This window comes from Rhagoletis zephyria, unplaced genomic scaffold, assembly GCF_001687245.7.
Source record: "Rhagoletis zephyria isolate East Lansing unplaced genomic scaffold, Rhagoletis_zephyria_1.1 Rzeph_scaffold_00006, whole genome shotgun sequence".
Classification (NCBI taxonomy): domain Eukaryota; kingdom Metazoa; phylum Arthropoda; class Insecta; order Diptera; family Tephritidae; genus Rhagoletis; species Rhagoletis zephyria.
The window spans coordinates 114,347-140,976 of NW_016157090.1; the positions used below are offsets into that span (position 1 = coordinate 114,347).

Here is a 26,630-nt window from a genome sequence, read left to right on the forward strand (position 1 = left end):
TCTCTCCATTTCATACCTCACGTGCCCTTATTCCAGCAGTAATTCACTATTCACTAATTTGCTGTAACGATTTTTTACGCTTTTCCGCCTTTTTTAATTTTATTAGTGCGCGCCGAGATTTTCGCGCACACATACAACACTAACAGCCATTGACAGACATCCATTTATGTCAAGCCAGGAACATTTATCTGTTTTTTCTGTATTAACTATTTACGCTAATTGGGGTTGTTGCTCGGCCTCAACTAACCCCCTACTCAGCCTAGCCCGACTCTCTGACAACTATTTATTTTTATTACCATAAGCTACTTTCCTTTTTTGTTTTTGTTTCTTCTTTTATGTTTTTCAAAAAAATATCTAACTACGCTTCTGAAATAGTTTTTGAATCGCTTTGCTATTGACAGCCAGTCGAGTGAGTGGCGGCTGATATGCCTCTTATGAGGTTTGTTTGCACAAACTTATGTTTCATCCTAATAGCATCTGCTGTTCGAAAGTATTTCGTTCAGAAAGGGGGTGAAGGGTATTGAAGCTAGTGTGTGAAGTATGTGGTACTTGCAGCTAAATTTTTATTTTTTTTTTGTTAAAGTGAAATGCGATTGATATTTATATACATATAGCTCCCAGCAGACATCTATTTGAAGGTCGATGATTTCAGATTACAGAATTGCTATTTCCCAATAACATTGCTATATTAATTTTTCCATATTTGCTTATAGTCCTTCAATCATCATTACATTAAATACTTTAACATCTCGACTGTTAACCCAACAGCTGCCTCAGTATCGTTATCTTTTAGCCGCTGAAATAGAATGTCCTCCATTCACACGAGTCGGGTGGTTCTTGACTTTTTCTTTATCCAACGGCGAGGTATTCTCACCATTAATCTTCCCATCGCGCGGATCGTAACGGATTTAAAATGTGATTAAACACAAGGCTCACAGAAAGCATCATTAAGACGCAGATAAGAAATTGTATGCCTTATTGGGGTCTGTAGGATAAACTGCAACGTCTGGCTTGTGTATGTATTACGGAAGCAATGCGCACACGCCCGACGATGGCAGTAAAGGTAGTTCTTGAGCTTGCTTACCATAGAGCAGGCTATCAGACGTACTCTCCTAAATTTTGCAAAAGATGGTTATGGCAGAGGCAAGGTCCCACCGTCTAAGAACATGGAGAAGTTAGGATACCAGCTCCCACTAGCCCTCTTCCCCAGAGATGATATGAATAAGGTAATTGTTTTTGACAGGAAATTTAAAATCGAGTTGTGCACTAAGGCGACCTGGAGCGACTCCATTATGAAGGGATATATACAGGCCAGCACCAAGCAATGGCAAACTGATTAGTGCAGGCGTTTATGGTCGCATGATGGGCAAATACTCGAGCATTTTCCAAGTGGAAAATATACGCCACCAATCGGTGTGCAGGGATCAATTTACTACTTTAACGATAAAACTCTAATCCTTAGCGACAGCCAGGCAGCACTTGAGCCATTATCATCCTTTGAGACAAAATCATTTTACTCAGATAAATACGAAACAAACAACCACTATATCCATTCGAGAAGAGGATAAAGGAGAGATCACTTTTTAAAAACAAAAAAAAGGAGACGAAAAGTTCTGAATTCGATGAGGTGAAGATGCTGGCAGATATAACTGCGCGCCGGAAATACTATACAATAAGTCAGCACTGAAATACTTTCAAGATCGGGGATGGTCCCCACAGAGACAAAAAGATAAACGGATGTCACAGTTCACTCCAGAAATGTAGTGAGCACTTTTCAATAATGTTGAGTATTTAGTAATAAAATACTGATAGCTTACAAGTTGAGCTATTAAACGGGCTCGGCAGTTGTTAAGCGCCAAATTTGTTCCGATGAAAACATGCCCGAAGCTACGGATCTTAACATACATACATACATGCTTTGCTCAATCCACATCATGGGAGATAGCGGAAAAACTGTCGGAAGAATTGCTCTGCAAAATACTGAAGCCGATCATCTGGTCACTTCTCGTGGCACAAACACCTGACTGATTACGGATACATAACAATCCAATTTGCCCATCCATCCATTTTTCGTGCTCTTACCTCACCATCGCAAGGATTAGATAAGAGGTTTTGGGCAGCGATATGTTGAGACACAAATAACTGTGGCCTGTGACACCCAACTATCTGTTTCTAGACAAAGTGACTAAGATGACACTCTCATCGTTGACCCGGCCGCCAAAGCAGATTCTCAGAATGTTTGTTTAGAATGAAGATTTTGGAAAATCGTTCTAAAATTAATAAAAAATGTTCAATCGATGAATAATGGAACTACTTAGCCCTTTCCTTAGCTCAAACATTTTTTGTTTAGCCCTTTGTAGCCTTTTGTTCTGGAGATTCTAGCCCTAAATGGATATTTATCTTTGGCAAGACTGATTGGGATACACATCACTAAGGGTATTATAAATTTGGAGTGGTGAAAGAATTTCTCATTTGGACTTCGCACCCAAATGGTATTTTCTGAACAAACAAAGATCAATCCGTACTATACAGCTGCAAGAATGCATTTGCTTTTTCNTTAGAGTATTCTCAAATACTCTACCTTCCGTTGCAAATGTTGAGAATATGAATATTCTATTAAGAGAGAATATTCACTCCACTCCATTCTATTACTCTTCGATAACATTCTAATTCATGTTCGCTAACATAGAATGAAAGAGAGCGGCTATTCTAATATCAAGAGAATGTTTTGAAGCTGCAAACAATTGCATTCCTGCAGCAGTTTAATCCGTACCGTGCCGTACGAACGGGCGAATGGGTTGCGAAGAAAATTGAATGAGGAACTATGCGAGCGTTATAATGACATGGACACAGTCAAACGCATACAAATGCAACGATTTCGATGGCTTAGACACGTCTTGCATGAGGATATTATTCGGCACTCTTGAAAGGACTACGAAAACGATGCCACCCACTAATACAAATGTAAGGACCAAGAGCAGAAGGACTGGTCTACACTTGGTGCGAATAACTTCACATACGAGGGAAGCAATCGATGAAGTTTTTTTTTTTGGTCTCGCCCAAGACATGCAGACGTTGGTGAAGCCAAAAGGCCAGTTTCAACAGAGTCGGACCATAGGGAGAGGGGTGCGGAGATTCTCCACATGCCGGATAATCATTGGGAATATTTAGGTCAAATCTGGACAGGTAGCTGTTGAGACGGTAGTCGGTCTGTTTGATGCGAATAAAATTACAGCTGCTTTCTCCACAAAACAATTTAAATTGACAAGGTTCATTCGTTATCGAATGCTGTGATTTAAAAATCAAAATTCGTTTTAAATAACGTCCGATAACGAATGCCGCGATTCGGACTAAAGAAGACTAATTCTATGCTATTGCAGGACCGCCCTTTTGTGGCTCAGACAGACATGCTTTCCTCCGGCCATAGTCTGCTTAGTAGTCGATACATGCAACTCACCAATATACTTGTATATAAATAAAGAGCATGGACTCCGGCAGCTTAGTAATTTTTGAGCCGCGCTATTTCCATTCGATTTCCGTCATCATCGGGTTGCGGAACATCGATTCAGCGATTGGAAGGTTCCGAGTCATCGTGATTTCACACACTGGTACCATTCAGTTGGCGAGGGCCCGCTCTATAATTTAAGTATGCTGAGGACCTCAGTCAATATTTTATCTTTTAAGGTGGCAACAACGGTATTTCCTCGTGAAATATGCGATAGCAACATTTCTTAAAAAAGAAATTAATGGTGAATAGCACAAACATTGATAGCTTCAGCAATGCAACTGGAATAGGTTTTTGGTTAAGCAATGCGACGGTTTCAAATCCTACAAACTTTGTGCTTAAGAAATATATGCAAGAGTCTCTTGGCCGACCGGCACAAAACCAAACAGCATATCAAACCTAATTGCCTGTACTTTCAAGTGACTATTTAGCCTTCATAATTTCGGCCTTATCGACTTCCATACTTATTTATACTAGTTAATGAGCCTCGTTTATTTTGTTTTAAATATGCTTGAATTTTTTGAATTTTAGAATTTGAAAAGCTAAAAGAATTTTACAAATATGTTTTGCAAATATTCTAGAAAGTTCATTGAACTCGAAAGAAAAGTTTTCTAACTATGATTTAAACTTTTCCGAACTTCAACAGAGTAAGTTTCACCGCAACTTAAAGCCCAAGCGAACAAGTGTTAGCTGTGAAGTCTTTGCAGCGCCGCGTTTTCATTTTAAATTTACTATATTGGCAACGCACACATGTGTGTGTGTGTGTGTCTGTAAGGACTAATGAAAGTATCTACATTACATAATATTTGGATGCCAGATACTAATGCCTTTGATAAATGGCCGCCAGGCATGCATACACTTAACACACGAGTGACGGCACTTTAAGCACAGCAGCGCACAAGAACATAGACACACGTACATATGTAGATACAGTGACTCAAATAAGTGAGCATGTGTTGATAATTTTTTAAATATTCGCAATACCTTTCAAGCTAAATGGTTTTGTTATTTTTCTGGAAAATATTGTCCAAGCTTTAACCGCAAAAGCTGTCACAAAAAAATAATATTAAAAATCCACGCGTTTTTTTAGCCGGTTGAAACTTGTATGGGCTATAAAACTACATAACGGAACATTTTCTAAAGATTCATGTTAAAAATTTTGAAATTTAATGAAAATTTGTTGATTTTCCCAAATTTTTTGTATAAAATTTGAAACTTTGATTCATATTGTTTTGGCTAGAGAAGCTTGGACAGAAGTTTTATAGAAAAAAATAATAAAATAACTTCGAAAACATTGTGAATACATATTTAAAAAAAATTAACACTTGTTTGAGTCACTGTATATACATTAGGGTGGTCGTTACATGTAGGAAGCAAATTTTTACATCAGATTTCCTAAGCTTCAATCCCTACATCGATACTACTAAAATCGAAGATATCACATATTTTGAGTTCCCATAGTGGAATCTGAACTTTGCCCCCTGTGCGACACACCTTAAACGTCTCCAAGTGGGACCAAAATTTATATATGATATCTATAACCGTGGTATTACCGATTGAGGGGGTGAGACTAAATAAAATCGTTAATTTATTTTTTGAAGGACCACCCTAATATACATACATATGTACATACATAAAACCGGTAAATGTTATATATATACTTAGCGCTAGTCGCCATATCAATTTAAGTGAGTAAATACTTTAGCAAGAGCCTCGAAGTGGAGCACGCCAACCTGCGAATGTGCGAGTATAGATATCCCGTTTGAGTGTCCTTTCCTTAGGTTGGGTGGGGAGCACTAAATAAAACCGGAAGTAGGATGGGTTTGCACGTATACACAGAGCTACATATATGACGCATAGTGTGTGTGAACCATACATGTATTTGGAGAACGGAATTAAAAAGGCGCGGCTGGCGAGCAGACGACTGCAAGGCGGAGAAAGTCGATGTCCTCAACAAGGTAAAAGGCAAAGCAAACAAGAAATGATTGAACGAGCAGAAAAATATTTTTCCCTAGGAGAGTTTGAAAAAAAAGTCTTCCGCAATAATGATTATGTGTGCTTTCGAAGCTTTTTTAACAGCATGCCAGAAAAAAATAAAAAATAAGTATATCTACTATATATATTACTTGTCCTACTGCGTCTTCCTGTACAGCTGGGAAAGCCCCCGTCATAGGCATTACCGCTAACGAGCGCTTAAAAAAAAAGAATAGCAAACAACTGAAAACGAAACTTAAGAATTCAATACGAGTGCATTTGAAGTGAAAAAAGCGATAAAGTAGGCGTGCTCAACTAAATAATAAACATTTTTCAAAAGGACATCAAGCACTCCTTGCTCTCGCGTATACCCATCTCGCTTGCACGCTGAACAGCACTTGAAACCTCGCCTCAGCGCGCCACTTCACACCACCATTATCTGACATTCTGCTCAATATCCTTTGCGGCACTTGTGGCTGGAGTGTAGGTACTCACTCACTTTGGGAATTTCCCTACGAGTGCGCGCTCACTTGCCGTGATGCATCCTTTTTCCTTTGTCCATCCACTTTCGCTATCTTTGCGAGTGTGTGTGTGTGTGTACGAGTCACTGCACAAAGCTGGAGAAATGTGCGCGCGTGAAAATTTCCCAGCGGCGCGCAAGTGCTGCGCAACAACAACAACATATGGGCACCAGCGCGCTCAACTACGCAGCCTATTGTCGTCTCACTCACTTAGGTGCATACACTAGCAAAAGCAGCAATAGTATTCAACGCGCCTAGATATGGCGCTGGTAAAACCCACTCGGCGCAACAAAAATAACAACAAAGCGCATGCGGCGTTTTCATTGGCTGGTCGTTGGGGTGTAGCGCGCGCGTTCCCATACACTCACTCGTTTCGCTTGCGACAGCTAGCTAGTGGTAGGGAGGCGTTAGCGCTAGCATTTATTATTATTTTTGTTTCACTGATTTTCATTCTATAATCTTTTTTCTGATGTTTTTTTTGCTTGCTTTTGCTGGCTTTTCTTTTGCCTCGTTCATACACTCCAGCAAGTAATAAGCGTTTTGCTTTTGAGGCTTGTTGTTTTTGTTGTTCCGCTTTTATTGTTGGCCATCTTTGTTCGAAAGAAGCAATTGTTTCAGCGTTGTATGCGCGCATTTGTGTGTGTGTGCGTCAGTGTGTTCAAGCATGGCATGCTTTTAGGGGCTGTCTGGCGTAATGTAATCCTTGTTGAATGTTTAGTGTCTACATTTGAGAACTTTATTAGAAATTTTTTGTTACTTTATTTGTTTGTTTGTTATTTTTTCGTATGTTGTGCCTTGGAGTGGTCTCTTATGCGCGAAGAGTGTGTCGTTATGGCTTTTATACATGCATGCATACATACATACATACATATGTACACACATGCCTGGATATATAGGAATGTTTATGCAGGACAACTTTTTCCCATCGCAAACGGAAACCAATTTCTCAGTATTGCTTCAAAAACTTTAGCGAAATTTTATGTGACCAGCATTTATTACGCTCTTTTGCAAAAAGTTCCAAACACCACTGAGAGCTATTATGAATATTACGATTTTTTTTATTTCGAAAACCCTTCGAAAAAATGGAAAACTTAAAAAAAAACAATGCATACATATCGTCGACTGAGTTGAAGATCGCCCTAACTCGGCTACCAGTTCGAAAACGCCCTATGTCAGCAAATTGTTGAAGAGCGCCCAATTTTAGAATTTGATGAAGGAACTCCCCCGTCTCATAATTTGGTTCAAAAACTCCCTATGTAAGCTGCCGTTTCGAAAACGTCCTATCTCAATATAAACTCAATATATCGGCAGCTAAAGTGGGGCTTGAACTATTTGTTGAGGCGTACGGCGTTCTTCACTTAAGTTCTAAAATATTTAGGGCGTTTTTCAACTCTTTTGCTTAGATAGGGCGATCTGCGACTCAGCCGTCGATATGTTCTTCATCTACATATTTATTTTTCTTCATCTTCATTTTGTTTCACATCCTTTCCATTCTTTCTTTTCTTTATCTTTCCTTTCCTTTCCTTTCCTTTCCTTTCCTTTCCTTTCCTTTCCTTTCATTTCCTTCCATTTCCTTTCATTTCCTTTCCTTTACTTCCGTTTAAGTTGAATGTCTTATTTCTATTTAGGTCAGACACTTCGTTGAGTACTCGTGGGATGCTCTTTGACCAAAAATCTGTCCGCTATGCAAAGTCCCAAGATTCCGCCAGCATTATCGCTGAACCGATCTCAGTCCAAAAGATTCCATGCGATGAACTGCATATGCCCTCAAGTTTTTGTGGGTAAGGCTCAGAGGCTGAAAATCTCAACTTATTAACCCCCCTCCCTCTCATTAAATAACGTTTTTTTTGGGCAGATATTGCTAAATTATTAAGAGTACACAGCTCGGTAAGATCTTAGGTTCCTTGTAATCTAGCCTCATCTAGCCTATTTCAACGTAACCACTGCGCAGAGCTTTGCCACCAAATTTTTAACTGAAACCTTCACTGAATTTGTTTAACAGTGAACACAGAGTTTGCTGAGGCTCTCCAAAATGAACATAGGGCTACTCAAGGGAATACTAACGATGCGCTGGCCTGTTAACCCCATGTCGCCGCGCACAACAATCTCTGTAGAAGCTGTGGATGTGCAAAAGAGTTGGAATGAATCCAATCCTAGAATGCGCTTCCAAGTTCTGGAACACCAGCATAGACATTGTCCCACTAGCACAGCTGTCTGGGCTGATGACATGGAGGAAAAGGTCTGGGGCAGCATTTTCTGGGAATCACAAGGGTATTCTCTAGGCTCTCAGCGCCAAAAAGAATGATTCCACGGGAGTTTTTTTTAGAAAATTTGGTCTTTAAATATATTTGGGTGGTTCACAAGGTGTCGTAAGTGTCGTATTGTCGTATGTCGTAAAGATTTTAACGGCTAGAGAAATGTTTAGAGGACTTGAAATCACCACCAACTATTTTTTAGCGGTGTGGAATTTCATAATAAAACTTTTATGTTAGCTTGCGAATTCCTTAAATATAGTTTTAGCCGTTTAAAGTTTATGACATACAACAGTACGACAGTATACAACACCTTGTGAACTCTCTAATTATGTGTGGTATTCGCTCTTCCAATCCTTTCTTAGAGCAAATAAGTTTGTAAATTACTGTAAAATACTGTCTTACACTAAAGTGTTTGATGTTTTTATAATACCAATAATACTTTGCTACCACCACCATGAAGGGCTGAAAAGCTTTAGTAAGACGTTTGACTACAAAATTAAAGTATCAACATCAGTTTGGGTATAGCCAGCGTTGAGGGTTCTCTTAAAATACGTTGGGACGTTTAGCAAATCTGTGATATAATTCGTCTTCATTCTGTCTTAGTATACTAAAATCAGTTGGGCAGTAAAAAACGCAGTCGATTGGAACGGGCCATGCAACCTGTAAGCAGCCTCAAGTTCAGCCTAATTTATTTCTATCCCATCGAGGAAGGTACTCCACAAAACGGAATGTATTGTAGTGCCAGGGGAAACCAGAGACCGAGAGGGACAACTTCCTTAGTAGATTTTAAATAGTTTTTACCGTGCATTGCGTACATCGAGCAGCGGTTTCGCAAGACTTCGAAAATGCCCCTAATATATTAGGCGACTTCCAAAGACGGCTGTATTACGGCTAGGAATAATTTAGAATGACATGCCAGGAAACAAAAGAGCGCCGCAGAAGTGCACAATTCAGGCCATGTAAAACAATTGATTACTTCTACAAATCAAATAAATAGCATACAGTCATCTCTAAGTCAGATAACAACATTTATGGAGATAAGAAGAAGGAATAACGAAAGGCTTTATATTCGGACTAAAAAAATGGAATGGAATAGAAACATTTGAGTTTAGACTAAAAAAAAGAAACCTGAAAGAAGGAAGTAATTTCTTCATCACGCCCATAAAAAAATGAGACACACTTCCTCCAACTAAGCCCGAGGAGAGCAAGCCTAAGTCAGCGGCAAGAACAGATGTAATAAGATTAGTTACAGTGGCATGATTGTCTATCGCTGCAGTTATTAGAGTATTACATAAAAACTGATGACCATGCGGCTATTGGCTTTCGCACACACACACACACACACACACACACACACACAAATATATTTATGCAGGCCTCAAGCCAAAGAGGATGATGATGATGAAAATGTTGACGATGCAATTTCAGAGCGGAAGTAGTAAGCACCCAAAGAAGAAAAATCGAAGAAAAGTTAAGAGTAAAGGCGAGAAAGATGGGTAGAGTAAGCCTGAGATGTGTCTATGTACGAGCAAATATGGTCTGCATGCGCGGAACAGAGTCAAAGCTTACAAAAAAAAGCAAAAAAAAAAATATACATACATATGTAAGACAGGTTCTAGATAGGAGATTGCGTCTCGCTGCAGCATGAATGTGGGCGTGTAAGCCCTACAAAGCATGAGCGAGAATTTATGACACCAAGCCAACATGGCGGCTGTTCGTTTGGCCTTCTTCCATCCAAATCTCACAATGCGTGTGGGAGCCCGTTAACTGCTCCAGCTCATCATTGAAATTTTACTCAGTCAGCCACACCAACCGTTGCACACTTAATACCGGCGAAGTGGCTCTGCACTGCGATCAACGGCGACAGATACGCAGCCTTCGCACATCTTCCTTCGGCGACTGCCTCTGCAGCTCCTACACCCGCAATCCAACTGACAACCAGCGCGCTGTGCTCTTCCGTTGCAAAGGAACCTCGTTGATGCATGATTGGCTGGTTAGTCGCCCGTCTGCCTCCTATTTAACTGCCTACGTTTCTGCCTGCATGCCCGTTGTCTCCATGTCCCCTTGGAGGCTGCATATCTGAGGCACATAACAGCGCCAGCAACAACAACATCGGAAAACAACAACAATCAGCTGTAAGTAGCACACAGTAGTGCCCTACTTAGCACCCGACACAATGGTGGAACTCGAAATTCCAACTCGACACTCAAGTACCCTCTCGGCTATCTAAGCCGGTTCGTTGCCGCATTGCAAAAGCCGTAGTTGAAAGACGATAGCACCAGATCAGCGTATACACTCGCACGCATGCTAGCGTGCCTAAGGATAATTCACTCATAACGTATAGCCACACACACATACACAGCACTGCACTCGACTGCCTGCTCTTTGCGCCTCTTCGGTGGTAGTGGTGGTGGTTTCTGAATACTTTTCCACTCGACTCGGCTCGTCGTCGACAACTCTCTACCGCTCTCTACTCGACTGAAGTATGCGTGCTTGTGTTTTCTAGTGTTTGTTGTTTTTGTACGCGCAGGACATGAGAAGCCACTTAGCAAAATCGATGGTAAGGAGGACAAAAAAAAAACAATTTGGTGAATGGGTTCGTCGTTGCTGTATGACTGAGTGAATGAAGTTGCACGACTTTTGTAGTCAGCATGCCTGGCTCCGTGGCTGCCTGGCTAGCTGCCTGTTTGGCTCTCGATGGCTGACACGGTCTTCTCAAGTCTATCGCTGTGTAATGGTGGTTGTTGACGGCTTTTGTTTGCTTGTTTGTATGTTGAATGCATTGTCGTTGGTTGGCCTGGGCTGCCTAGCATAGCCTAGCGCGCCCGGACCGGGCTGATGCGTTGGTTGGTTGGTCGACTGGCTGACTGGTTGTGGCTGCTTGGCGTACACGGCTAGTCGTTAGTTGTTGATGACACTTCAGTTTGAAAAGTGTACGCGGTCTCAATTCAAGAAGCCAGTTTCGAAAACTACTCGAGCTCAAGAGGACACTATTATCACCTTGAACGCCCACCAATTAAACGCGATGTGTCTAAGCGTGCAGACGTGCTTGGACCGCAAGCTCGAGAAAGCGAATTTGAAAATTTGTGAAATGATTTAGAATTGATTTCAGTTTGAATTAAAGCAAAAAAAAATTACACCAAGAGCCAAGAGAACGAGGAAAATTAAATTGTGAAAAACCTATTAGCTATTAGTGGCTAAAGTGATTGAAACTATTGACGCTTCATTCAGGTCCTTAGGACAGTGAAAAATTTTATGCGTCACAAATTGTTTGACTTTGAATTGTCAAAGCCCGCTGGTATTCCCTCAATCCACACTTTCTCAGAGACCCTCGAACAGAAAAATCCCCCATAGTACGTGCGCTTCATTGAACTATCTCTAAAAATTACTCCGCCTCCTGCCGCAGCCGCGTTCTGCAAACAACCATCAAAGTGGCTGAGAAACGCAAACGCACACCGTCGCCCGGACGTCCACCGCGGTCACCACTGAATCGACGTAAATCGCTCGAATCGCTATCGTCGAGTGCCGCCACCCCACCGCCTTCGCCCACGAAACCACGCAACTTACTGCCGTCGGTGCGCCGCAGCTCAAGAACGCCAACACCGCCGACACTACCGCCACCGCCACGCACCTCAACACCCACTCGTGTCGCATCGCCCACGCCGGCGGTCACCGCAAAGGAACGTCTACATTCAGAGAAACGTTCGAGCAGCACCACGGCTTCTACGATCACGCCCACCTCGATCGCTGATCATCTGCGTTTGCCCACAAACGCTGCAGCGGCGGCCGCTTTCAGTTCCTTTCCAGCGCTACACAGCATGAGCAGTTTGATGGTGCCATCGGCGGCGGCCCCCTTCTTACCATGGTCACCGATACTGCTACCACCGTGGGGACATCCACTCCTGCCTGCATTCTATCCGGCGGCTCTGCGTAACGCGTTACCGGGGTAAGCTGATTCAGAGTTTATCGGAATAAAAGGTTCTTAAATAAGAGGATATTTAATCGGGACGGAGAGCTTTGAGGCCGCTTAAGAAGCTTACTAGTAAACATTCTGTGAAGTTCTGTGGTACTCACTAAAATTTGATAAATTTTAAGTTTCTCAACATACTAAATCTATTGGCAACCCTCTTAACCACATTCTAAACCTTATTAGCTCCAAAAAACTGACTTTAGCATTGCGGAAGGACATTGAGAGATTGAGCACCAAAAGCTTTTAATTGTTCTTGTTTAAAAATATTCAGTAAAAACGTTGTTTAAAAATATCTGTTGATCTAGAAAGCGAAATTCTAACTCAGCGGGTTTTCGCTTGTTTCTTCTAGAACATTGTAAGTACGTATCTTCAAAACATATTCATTTACACTTCTCAATATTTAATGAAGTCTAAATTTTGACACAACTTCCGCTGGCAAACATTTTACTTTATGTCCTTTTTTCAAATTTTCCAAAGTGCCAATTACAAGTCAATGACTTTCAATTTTCCACACACAAACGCAGACAACTGCAAAAGATCGGACAAAGTGTCAACAAAGCAAGAAGTCAATAAAAAGGCGGAAATCAAGACAATGGCTCTCAAACACGTGAATCCTCTCGTTTTGATACAAGTGTTTCTTCTTTTATTTGTGCTATAAAGTTTTACAATAGCAGCTACCTGTGCGTGAGTAAGGAAGGAAAGTAGGGAAGGTAATGTTTTCTAAGGCAATAAATTAGACGGCATCATTAATGCTATTTGACAACAAAATTTAGCTATTCACACTTAAAAGAGTATTTCCTGTTTGATTGTGTGATGTTGGAAATATTTCTGCTTTGTTTCCCGAACCAACTTAAAGTTGGCGTTCAGGTGAAGAAATGATGTCTGAACGGTTAAGGAAGTAGATATGTTTAGTGATGCTCATTGAGCGTTCATTACTTCATTCATCGACATTCGTCTGCAATTCTCAATGGGCGTAAAACAAATTTGGTACAAGCATTTGCGGTTAAACTCAACTCATGCGCCCAAGAAGGAGTTTTGAAGTAGTTAAGGCCTACGACTGCTCCATGTTTTCAGCCAAGATACCTCTTAGAGCCTCATTACAAAAAAAAAAAAAATGTGTCACTTTCGTGTGAATTCACTCGTCTCTTGCCAGTCTTTGAGTATAACCCTCAGCACGCTCAGTGTAATCAATGGCCCTGGTGACGTAGTGGACCACAACTTCAAATGTTTTAATCGAAGTTAGCAGTCTTGGCCTTCTAGGCAATGTATTACACCCTATAAGCTGAGGCAAATGTTGGTTGCGGTCAGGAAATTTTGTCTCGCATTAAAAATTAATTTTGCAATTTTTTTAATAGTTTGAAATATTTTTAACAAATTTTTGGTTTTCGTTGAGGATCTCTGTTTAACGTTTTTTGAAAAGAATTTTTTTTGTTAGCTTTTCATGTTCAAAATTTATTTTCTACATTGCTCTAGACAAGCTTCAAAAAATAACAAATTTTTTAATAATAATTTTTTCTTGGGTAATGTTTTAACTAGGGCTGTGTGATTAATTGATTACTCAAAATTTTAATTAATCATAAAGTGAATAACTCAGTTATTCGATTAATTAGAAATTATGATTACTCAAAAGTTCAGTTACTCGAATAATCAAGATGTTTGATTAACCAAAAAAAAATTATATTTGAGTAATTTGCTTCATGATTAATCAACATTTCGAGTAAAATGAGTAATCAACATTTCAACTCTTTACATATGTATAAGTTGTTAAAGTTCTTTGAAAACAACGTTTCTGTTTTCAAAAATTAAAACGAAAATTTTTTTTTCATATACAGAGTAATTGATTAACCAACTTGCTCGAGTAATCGAATAATCGCACAGCCCTAGTTTTTACTGCTTTTGTAAATTAACCTTATAACATTTATACAAATTTGTATTTTCTTTAAAAGTTAGATATTTTTCATAATTTATTAACTTCAAATCAGTTATTGGACGTACTACATACATAAGTTTTTTAAGAGAAAAATTTAGTTGAAAATATATTTTAATATTTTATTCATTATTAAGGTTCTTGGGCGAGAACTTTTCTAAATTTTTCTAATTAAAATTTAAAAAATATAAAATTTTAACCATTTTTCTTATGTCTTTTAATATCGATATTTCGAAAATTTTTATCATCTTCTATTTTTTTACAAATGTAAATTTAAATTTTTTTATATATTTCGAGATTTTTTTGTATTCCTTAACATTTTTAAATATTTTTCCCGTCTTTTAAAGTCGTTTTTTATACTTTATTGGCTTTTATTTTGCTTCAACTGTTTATAAATTTTTTGCTTTTTTGAAACCTTTCTTCTTTTTGTTTTTGTCAAATTTTTTTAAAGAAAAAATTCATTCGACTAATATGTTTCCCCCTTTTCGAAAATTGTACTCAAAATTCCACAAATCAAGAAGTGATTCTTTTCGCGCTGAGAAAACATTAGTTAGCTCATTCTATTCACTCGCTGCCGTTAGGTTAACGCAAGCATAAATCCCTCGTCTGAGCAAATCCCTGCTTTAATAAATTAACTTTGATTTAAACTAGTAAATCGTCGGATTATTCACACCTTTGCCGTTTGCGGCAAACAAATCCTTCGCCGGCATACATGCGTTTGAGCTCAGCGTAGGCAGCTCATTGCCTTGCTCGCGACTAAGCCTCGACTAGTTAAGCGGTGCTGGTGGCCTAAGCTCAAGTCAGCTTACAGCATGCAAACAATTCGCAAACAAATTTAAGTAAATTTGATTTAAATTTTTTCTAATACCCACAACAATTACCCACAATCTGAATCTGATTAGGTTGAAAACTCGGTTAGTTGCCAGTCTGCTTTCTCGCACAGTTTCCTGGTTGCATACCTGTGCAAGCAACAGACTTTCCGTCTTTTCACATGTTACCTCAGCCTTCTTTGTGTTTCTTCCGCCTTTGTGCCCGTCCGGACGTCTGTGCGCTGCACTAGGCGTTGCAAATGCAAAACATATGTTACTTCCTCATACAAATTGCAGTGCAAATTTTTGGTTTTCCCAAATTGGAGTTTCCCAAAATGCCAGCGCAGGTTAGAAGCCACGGCGACAGCGTAGAGAGGGAAATCCCTGTCTGTCCGTCCGCATGCGCACATGTGTTGCTTCTTTGGCAAGGTTGTTGAATTTCCCACGCCATTACAGGTTCGTAAGAATCTATTATTTCTTCGCAATACACACAAACTAAGCGACGCTTGCATGGCTCTCTATAGTTTAAAGGTCATTTCAGTGGCGGCCAGCAATGTGTTGCTTGATTTGTTTGTGTTTGGGGAATCCCGCATCGGTCAGACAGCCTGTCGCCGTTGCTGGTGCTGTTGCCCAATTGTCTGCGTTTGGCTGTGCAACACCTACCTTTCCGTCCGTCCATCGTTTCTTGCTTCTTGTTCGGTTTGCCAGCTCAAAGCCATATCAGCTTGCATATTCCTGCACCACATCTCGATATTATCGCTTATCCACTTATTCGTGTAGGTGTCAGTTCTTCCATCTCGTGTGTGTTTTATTGTTTCTTCAATTCTCGCCTTCTCTTGTTTGTCTGCGCATTGATTTCATTTGTGCGCACCCGCTCAATAGTCAACTTTTCGGCACACATGTGTTTCACATTTGGCCAGGAATAACCCAATTTCACCTAAGACACATCCGCAGTAGTATGGAAATTCCCTCAACGCAAGACAGGCTACCACCTTTCGCCGTACTTGCAGCCAGTGCCGCGAATACCTACGAAACAAGTAACTAGAGATCCTTTAGCGTTCAGCCGCCGTAGAGACAATTTAGCGTTTTTTCCCATGCCGCTTCGATAGGAGTGACCGGCAGCGGATTGCGCTTGTTTTTGTTATTTGTTTTAACTATTCGGCAGTGTTATAAAACTATTTATTTACTCGCGGCATAGCTACTTCTATGAAAACTTACCGCCGCTGGGCAAGTACGTGTTTTTCGCGCCTACGCAGTTCGGGTATTTCCCGCGGGTGTTAGTGCTCTTGGGAAAATACGCGATTTGAGTACGAGTACTTGGCGGAAATCTTAAGCCGAGTATAGAAGAATAAATTAGGTAGTTCTTGAAGCTAACGCTAGGCACTTAAGCGCAAGGTAATGTGCGGGAATTTCCAGCGATTTTTAGGCGAAGTTCACTACAAACAAAGCGCGTTTGCGAAAGGTCAAGCATGTGGTCGGTGAGCTCTAATGACTCTGGCTTGCAAATTAAGCTGTGCTCAAGGACCAGCAGAATTTAGATCGGCACATTAGTCGAGGTTGAATTTGACAGGCAATTGCCTGGGTTTGAGTTTGTGGAAGCTGAGAAGTAGGCATGCAGGAAACTACTGCTAAATCTGGGCAATTTGTTTTAATCAAATAGTAGCTAGCGTTCGAAAGGAGTTAAGAGAGCGGAAGAGCTTCTGACCGAAATGGTGTATGTTTTTGGGCTGTTGTTAGCGCTTTTGTTGCTTAAAACTTTCAATTTGAGTTGGGGGCTAAAATTTATTCCTGAAAATACACAGTGGTCTGAATAGAGAATCTAGCGGGACAAAACTATTTGAACAGGTGCGCGTTGAAGAATTTGTACACCACTTCGTATCCACTAGTATATGGGACCTCTGATTACAGATCTTCAGTCAGGTTTTAAAAATCCAATATGGTGGACAAAATTTTTCAAAATTAATTGAATTCGCTTGAAACTAGTTACTTGGGGGCTCTTGGGGTTTTGGAGAAACCCTTCTGAAAATTGAAAACAATTGTATGGGTGTCGTAAAAGCGCACAAAAAGAGTATATTTCACCTTAAAGCCAACACTTTACAGACTTAGTTTTTTATAAATTACAAGTCGGAACTCAGCGAAACTATTTAGTTTTTTTTTTCTGTTTGAAAATGCATTTAAAATAATTTCAAGTCCAACTTTTCACGTAGAATTTACAGAGCTATAAAAAAAACGTTTACTAAATATAAGAATTGATTAAATAATTTTTTAATTTTAAACCCGTTTAACTGCTACAGCTTAGTTTAATATTTTTTTTATTAGTGAAAGAGATGAAAGAAGAAGCAGCTCGCATGAAAAAAAATCGACAGCTAAATAGCTCTGCCTACTCATTTCACCGCTTGGCACTAAGTTTGTGATGAGGCAAAATAAATTTTGGTACAGAAAAAAATGTCAAAAATTTCAAACATTACAAGATCTAAATGCAATAAAGTGGTACTTATTTTAACTGTCACTACTGTGCCCAAAAAATGGCGCACAGAAAGGGCTCTTCGCGCTTATGACTCAATAAGAAGAAAAATAGGCAAAATTCATGCTTCGCTTCGCTCGTAAGCACTGGATTAATAAGGCTTCTTGACAAGACGATTAGATCAAGTACGTGGCAGGACAACGGAGTTAAAGAAATAACAACTCTAGAGGTGTTTTAGCGCGTCTCGTGACCATTTTCTGTGCATCTAAACGACGCATAGCTTTGAGGAATTTATATGTAGGAAATTTTATCTCAATTCCGACTGAAGTGGAAGCTCAACCCGAAGCATCCATCATCAAAAAAAAAAACAAAAAAACATAGTCTATACATTTTATTCAGTTTGTTCTACATATAGCTAACCCCCATTCTCTCCTCAATTCTTCTCTTCCATATAGTCTCTTCGACGCGAAGGTACCCTCGTCACAACGCTCCTCTGGCTTTCACATATCGGACATACTGAATTTGGATGGCAGCGAACTGAAGAATGGCGTTGTGCCACCACATGCCGCCGCCGCTGGCCATCACAGCGAAACTGATATTAGTCACAGCATCCAGCAACACCAGCCCCATCACGCCAGCCATCTCACCCAACTGCATCCCCACCATCACAACAATAACAATAACACCAGCTTACACAACAACAATAGCAATAGTAATGGTGATGCACACAGTGCACATTTAACGCCACCAGCGTCAGTATTAAGCGGCGCAGGTTCTAATACGTTAACGGTACCCAACGATGATCAGACAACTCAACACTCTGCTGGTACTACACCCACACCAGTGGTAACTGGTGGTGGTAACATATTGAACGGCACCGATGGCAATGGTGGCCAACCGAACGCCGCTTCGGTAGCGGCAAATGCACAAGCCACCGCACATCTCATCGCTAGTCATCACAATGCCGTTGCTGCAGCAGCAGCCGCCGCAGCGGGTCAATATTTGCCAAAGAACTTTTCCAGTTTCAGTGATGAGCTGTCGTCGTATCATCAGATGACGCATACAGTGTTGGCGCATCCGGCGCGTAGCGCTTGGATTAAGGAAAATGAGCTTTATGGTGAGTAGAGCGAAATTTATTTAAATTGTTTGCGCTTTTGAAGAAAGGGAGAATTGCGTCAGCGTTTAGCGTAGATCGTGAAGCGCAGCTCATAAATAAAAATACAAAATTTTTTGGACATGGCTAAGCTACGTTACGTAAGTCCCCTTTTTGTAGGGAATACTATAATTATCGACTGTTTCTCTAATCAGTTACAAAAGGTTACAAATCTTCTACCTTAAAGAAACACATTAGAATTCGAATTCATTTCTAATAGTTATCTAACCTATGTATGTAAATGTTGAGTCTTCGGATTCGAAGATACTGTCAGACTTGTCTCAAATCATCTCGTGTAGCTTTCGCTGAAGCGAAGATCTCTCATCTGCATTTTCGGTGTTCGGTGTGCGCTTCTGACCTACCAACTAATTAGTACCGAAAAGCTTATGTATTTTGGAACGATTTTCCGTCATCCCTTGTCAAATTTGGTTTGGAGACAAACCGGTTTCGGCGTTGTGCCATCTTCAGTGTAATTTTTCGAGTTCCACAATGCATCATACTTAAACCCTGTCGGGAGCACCAACAACGAAAATGAGAGTACCGAAAAGCTCTTTCCACAGAGTTAAGATTTTTGAAAGCTCGCGAGTGGTGAAAGCATTTTTGTGAGCAGATTTCTCAATCACTCTGGTTCGCGGACAAAACTTTTCTCTTCCAACATGTTCGCTTGGAACCGCCACTACAATGAGTCCTATCACAAAAACTATTGCCTTTCTTCTTGATTTACGCTGTAACCTTGCCTAAGCGGTTCTGGCCAGTCGTTTCTTTCCTGTGCCAAATGAAGCCGAGTTCTTCTCCACCTGGTCTTTCCAGAGGAGTCCTTACTCATCCTCTGTTACTAGCAACGACATTTAAGTTGTATATTTTCAAAACTGGAGCCTTTCTGTTCATTCGTACCACAAGGCCGAGCCAGCGGAGCCGCAGTATTTTAATCCGCCGCACTATGTCTACATCGTCGCTTTCATTGTCCAATGTACAAAAACTATTAATTAAGTTTATTTAGCGCTATTATATCTCCGTCGCCCTGGCAACATAACCACACATTTCTAATGACTTAATAACTGCAAAAGGTAGCCAAGGGTATAAGGGGTTAAAGCACAGCTGCAGAAATTCTCAAAACACTGAAGAGGCGCACCTTCATATGGGCCAACAAGTAACGGGAGTGCGTGACTATTTTGAAAAATAAAAACTTGTAAAGAACTTAGCGAGAAAAAAAAGAAATAGAAGACTTGAGTGTCAAGCATTTAGCAAAATATGCCTAATCCTGAAGTGTAAAACAGCAAAAAAGGGGCGAATGACAAGGGACGAGAGACGTGAAGGCAGCAAACAAATATGATTAGACAAATTTGTGTACGAAATTTGAAAAGCAATTTCATAAATACATACTGGGCAAAACAAAAAAAAAAAATAGGCAGATGCCGCAAACGCTTCGAGGGTGCATCGCCACCACCACCACCACAACACTTTTGCATTTGTTGAGGCGCGAACACGAACGCGCAGGATACTCACAAAGCCCACATATCCTTGCTCCGTTCATGCGCGTGTGTATGCGTGTATCTACGTTGACGTTGAACAGCTGCCTCTTGTTAAGATTGCCTTGAATCGATATGGTGTTAAATAAAAATAACTTTTTAACTTACAATTAATGACAAGCACAAACCTACCAAAAACCCAGTCAACGGACGACCAACCAACCATTCCACAGACTAACAATCATAGCATCAACCAACAAAACAACACCAACACTTAACCCATCAAATAAATGCAAGCAGAGGAAGTATCTGGCGTGGTGTATGCGAAATGTAACTAATTGTATTTGATGGCCAGTGTTGTTGTTGTTTTTGTTTTCGGTTTGTACGACACACTCACGGGTGCTGCTGCTATAGGTGGCTTGGATGGTCCGTCGTACATACATATTTATGTAGTAATGTTGGTGGTTGTTTGTGCACGCTGAGCAAACACACAATCAAAGGTTAACATGGAAAATTTGTCGACAATTTTACGGCTGGGCATTGTTGTAACCATACCTTTGGTTGCGGCAACACCCCAATATTCCTCATACAAAGTACATACGTATATACGCTTAGAACTGCTTGTAAGTGAAATTAATGTGCGATTTCGACAAGCCAAAAAGTCGAAACCAGTGTACGCCCATTTGAGGTGAGCGTGAACTGGCACTTTCGTTGCGTTTGGATGCATACTGTGCTCGGTTAGGCGGGCTAAGATAAGTTGCTCGAGCTTAAATAGGTCTATTGTGGTGTCCCTGAGTTAGTTCGTTAATCCCTAGTCCCTAATTGTCCTTAAAACCGATTGATCTTTTGGCGAATCCTGCCCAGCTCTTTATAAGGCTTTCAAATGAAATGCCTTCTTCGAAGCTTTGAACATGCGCAGAGAAGAAACGCATCCCAATCGCGTCGCGTGCTAAGAAAATAAATCGCAATATCATGCCGAAGCCTAGAGTAGTCTATTTTTCTTCAAGTTACCTTAGAATTAGTAAGACTCAGCATAGTATGGTTTGAAGGCGTCGATATTCGGTTTATTTCTTAGAATAATTCGCATAAGACTTATCTCGGTCGCAGGTCGAAAACACGTTTTTACGACCCGGCACAAGTCGACCTTCAGCATGACATCACAATGTGCCCAGCGGGATTGCAAATGCGATGACGCCAAGCACCACAGTATTTTCTACGCTATTCTTCCCTGTTCTGTTGCATCTTATCCTTCTATACAACCCCAACCAACTATATCCTAAACTGTTTTAATTATTGGAAGCCTATCGCATTCTTTCTTACCCTTATCCTTTCCTATCCTATCTTATCCTATCCTATCCTATCCTATCTTATCCTATACTCCAATCCTATATATACTCCAAACCAATACTCCAATCCAATATTCCAAACCAATACTCCAATCCAATCCCATCTCCTATAATCCAATCCTAACCCATTCTAGCAGGACAGAAGTATGCCAGTAGTACTCTTTATAGCCATTTCTGAAGCCGAGAAGGCATTTCATATTTCATATTTCTCTGAGTCCGAGTTAGTCTCCTAACATCCTTAAAAAAGAGCCGTGCTCATCGTATATGTAGTATGGCTGCCTTTTTCATTTTCTTTGCGCTCTATTCATAACCAAATAGCATCAATTAAATACCCAAACCGCCTGCAGTTTTCACAATCCTATCAATCTCAGCGCATTTACAATAACGAGGTCTTCCTACTTCCTCTCTACCTGAGCTAACGCTGCAGTAATAGACTATTCTGTTCATTCATCATTTTCCACCACATAAAAGGAGAAACAAAGAAACAGCAACAAAATCACACAAAATGCAACTACTATTACACCTCAGAACAAGCCACATACAAATGCGCTCTCGCTCATACTTGGTATTTAGGACAAATGTTGCTCAAGTCCTGGTCGCTCACCCTAAAAGCAATGGTTGCTGTGATTTTTTTTTTCGATTTTTTCTCTACACATCTTTTTTCTTGAATTTTCAATAACTCAGCGGGCGCTCATTGCCGTGCAACAAAGACACAGCAGCGGCGCATTGCCTACACTTCCTACTTCCAGCACTTCCGCTGACTCGGACTAAACAGTGTCAGTTATCTCGTGACTGACCAAACGATGCACCGACCGACCGATCGCTCAATGCGACATAGTCTCTTCGTATTTAGATCGCCTATGAAATAGCCGTTCGCTCATAGTGATTGCCTTCTTCGCCGGCAACTCCCTGCCGTAGATCGTTTTCATGTTGCGTCATTTGAGCTCCCCTCGCTCGCCGTTCGATCGCTGCAGACTACAATTAAACGTCGCTCGCTTGTCCGCCCTTTGTCAGACTCAATTGCGTTTTGTGTGTGAAAAGTGAAAACCTCAAATGAAGGTGTGATCTAATCCATGTGCCATCCTTCCGGTTTGCCATTCACATTGTTTAGTATTTGTTGCAGCATTATGAGATTGCGCGCTCTACGCACACACAAATGCACAAAAGGCGGGAAGAAGGAATGAAATGATTGTAAATTTTTGATGTACGACAATTTATTTCCGCCCAAATTACGAAAATTGACAGCAACACTGTTTATTTGCCCTCCTATTGTGCCTTGTTTGGGAGTTTAGAGGCTAATAAATTAAGGTATTTGGTAGGGTTGATGCCCAGGATTTACCCCTGCGACTGCGCGAATGAGAGAGAGAAGAGAGAGTATAGGCTTACGATTATTGCTAAATAGGAGAATAGGGGAATTGTATTGCCATAGGAAAACAATGACAAAAAGATGTTACAATTGAATGGAAATAAAGACAAATTGGATTTTTAATAGCTCAAGGGTATTAGAGCGCTGCGAAATGGAACAAAAGGCACTGAAGAGGAATGCGAAAACTAGGAATACTAGGAGCCGGTTTGAAGACGTTCCTTTTTAAAAGGCGGCGTACTTTCTTTCAGCATAAAAGTAGACAGTGAGTTTCCTAGCCGGTTGAAGAAGACCTGACTCAGTTGGGGGAAAAACGTACAAGTAGTAAAAAAAACGTATGGGAAACTTCTCGAAGCGATAGCTTGAATTGGTGTGTCCTCTAGAAAGCTGAGCTGGAAAGCTACATCAATTATGGTGAAGAGCTCGAAGAACTTAAAAAACGAACAACACACCGAACTAGAAGCAACCCAGAAAAAATTAGTTAGAAACCCTCTCGAAGGCTCTTCCTGCTGTTATATAAAACTGAGAAGTTAGACAACACACTTAATAAGGGCCGTTAGGCGTCCGAAAAAGTACTTACAGAAGTGTCCATGTCCCTTATTGGTCAGAACGAGACTATGGCGGATCGAGACTGCGCCAAAAATCATTGATTCGAAATGTTAACCACCTCTGTCGTAGAGATAGCAGTCAACCCCGAATCTTATTCCGTGGAACCTTTTATTCCATACAGGAAACTGCGTATCGAAATTCAAGGAATTTGAAAAAGTCTACTACGTAACCTAATCAATATTCCTCTAATTGTAGTTACCTAATCCACAAACCTTTGCCTATGCAAATCATAATATGCGCCTTAAAAATTTAATAAATCAAGTTAAGGGAGTCTGCGTGCATTCTTCAAATCTACCCTTGGCTCTGATCATCTTCTCCCCCACTTAAATCTCCCATCCGACAACACAAACTAATCAACGAATTTCTCTTTTTCTTTTCCCGCAGGCATTCAACAGCCAGCCAGTCCTGACAGTACCTCGCCACACACCTCGGAGGTTTCCTACACCTACATCGGCTCCAATTGCCAGACCTCGCCAGCGCTCTCCGGCGACTATAAGACCTACAGTCGTTCCGCCGAAAGCGATGCGCTTTCCGTCGGCGATGCTAATTCGATGCACATGCAAACCCACACCGGCTCTGCAGCTCACCAACAGCTGCACGCCCACCTCCAGCAGCAGCACAACAAGAGCATGCCAGGCAGCGCTGGTGGCGGCGGCGGCGGTGCCGACAACACAAGCGCCGGCGGTTCCTCCTCCAATGCGCACGATGACAGCCTCATCGAGGACGGCATCGAAGAGGAGATCATGGACGACGAGAATGACGAGGAGAATGGCGGCAATGGCTCCACCAACGGCGCCGATGGCATGCCGAACAAGAAACGCAAGCGTCGCGTACTCTTCACCAAGGCGCAAACCTACGAGTTAGAACGACGTTTCCGCCAGCAACGTTACCTATCGGCACCAGAGCGTGAGCACCTCGCCAGCCTAATACGGCTGACACCAACGCAAGTGAAAATCTGGTTCCAGAACCACCGCTACAAGACGAAACGCGCACAAAATGAGAAGGGCGTCTACGAGCATCACCCCGCCATGCATCCCCATCACGCGGCCGCTCTGCCCTCGCCACGTCGCGTTGCGGTACCGGTGTTGGTGCGCAATGGAAAACCATGCCTGGCAGATGGCACAAAACTGCCGCAGGATTGCATGACGCAGCAGATGCAGAACGCTGCAGCAGCGCATCACTTGGTGCTGCACGCGAATGGCGCGGCGGCGTATCAGCATGCGGCAGCAGCGGCGGCAGCGGGCTTACACGCAGCGCATGCGCATCCACATCAGCGCCCCTGGTGGCCCTAATATTGCTGAGGGCTGATGGATAGAATGTTGTGGAGGCGTGGTGCTGGAGCAAGCGCAGTGTGAGAATCAGTGAAAGAGGGAGCTGGGTGCCGGCGACAATTGCAAGCGTGTGACAACAGCAGCATTGAGGAAAAGCACGTTGGGTGATAAGCGGAACTTGGATTGGGAAAATTTTTTTCAATAATTTTTTTGAGACAGCAGATGCTTTTGGCGGCGCTACTCGAATATTGGACAATAATTTCAAAAGGCCAGAAAAAATGAAGCAAAATGATAAATTTAAAATTTGAAAGAATGTGTGTAAAAATTAGGTGCAATAAAATTAGTAGTAAAAAAGTTTAACAAACAAAATTTTTTAAAAGAAAATTTAAAAACAAAAATATGCAAGCGCCATTTAGCACGAAATTGTAAATATGTAATAAAAAAAGGTAAATAACAAAAAAAAAATGACTTTTAGCGAAAAAATGTAAATAATTGTATGCAAAATTATATTATCAGAAATTTGTAAATATTTTCTCATCAAAGCACAAAAATCTTCAACAATTAGCTCCTTTTCAATTTATTCACTTTTCTGAAGCTTTCAACTCTTTTTTGTAAATATAACATAGAACTCCAGATTTTCTATAGAAATTCTTGTAAAATAGTACTTTTCTTATTTACTATGCAATACAAGCCACTCCAAACATGAAAAATAATTTTAAGCAGAAAGTATACCTTAAACTTAGTTTAAAACTTAAATTTAAGTAAAGAAATTTAAATAAATACAAATTAAATAAAAACCCGTTAAAACTGTATGTAACTTGTAAGAAAAATCAACAATTTAAAAATTTTCCAATAAACCAATAAATAATGAAAACCCAAAAAACCTTTGTTGTAATTTCCTACAAAATTTCGAAGCATTTTTTTATTAAACTAAAAAATTTTAAACTTTAATTTTATTTCTTGAAGTTAAAGAGAAAAATCTATTGCGAAAAGAAAATTTTCAGTATTCCCTGTAGTTTTTTTTTATTTAAAAGTTTCAATAATTTTATTCGTTGCTACTTTTCAGAGAACAACTAAATAGATCTGCAAACGCATTGAAAAAAAATTTATAAAAATACGACTATCTACAACTTTGTTATAAAGAAATATTTTTATTATAGGCGTTTTGTGTAAAACTGCAAATTTTAAACTTAGTAAATTACAAAATAAAACCAAATATAACTACTAACATTTTTTAAATTTATTTTAAATTTTGTAAAAACACGACGCGTGGGGCAGCAAAAAATGTAGTGTCTTATTAATTTCGCAGAATTCTTAAAAGAAAAGTAGCATTAGGGTGCATCACTCTTCATTCAAAAAAAATAATCGGTAGAGTTTTTCCATCGATATCCGATTTGAAAATAGCTGTACATTTGTATACAGATTTTATAAGCTAATAAACTCTTATATTATCTGTGGTGATTTTTGGAAAAAACTACTTTGCAAAATTAATTTTATTGATAAAAAAAAATAATTTACACACATCAAAACTAATAAAAAATATAAGAAATATATTTAAAAAAATTTCTTTTTTTAAATGTCTGGATTAAGCGATATTTTTTTTAACCAGCTAACAAGAATTTTCTTGAAGAAAAACTTTGACTAAATTCTGGTAAAAAGGAGACACGACGGGACAAAAAACGGTTTCATTAGGAAATTTAACAATAGCAAATATGTAAATAGTATACAATACATATATATATTTTTAAAACCGTCTAAATTTTTTTGTTTCATAAGAAATGTTTTTGTTTAGAAAAAAATCACAATATACGCTGAGGTAAAATTGGTAGGTTCATATTTTTTTAATAAATGTACAAATATTAAATTAATTTTAAAGACTTCGCGCCTAAATATGAGATACATATGAACAAAAAAAAATTAAAAGAACATCGTACATACTTAAAAAAAATGTAGAGAAATGAATTATCTTTGAAAAAATTTCAATTTTCAAATTT

General features: G+C 40.1%; 1 protein-coding gene across 1 annotated transcript in view; it reads left to right on the plus strand.

Annotated features, from left to right (window-relative positions):
• vnd (ventral nervous system defective) overlaps window positions 1-24,971 on the plus strand; it is a 120,003-nt gene extending 95,032 nt beyond the window's left edge. The window contains exons 3-5 of the mRNA XM_017633621.1: window positions 11,662-12,201; window positions 17,881-18,542; window positions 23,750-24,971. Coding sequence (XP_017489110.1) covers window positions 11,662-12,201; window positions 17,881-18,542; window positions 23,750-24,657 — 2,110 coding nt within the window. The 3' untranslated portion in view covers window positions 24,658-24,971. The remainder of the gene's footprint in view (window positions 1-11,661; window positions 12,202-17,880; window positions 18,543-23,749) is intronic.
• Window positions 24,972-26,630: the final 1,659 nt, after the last annotated feature.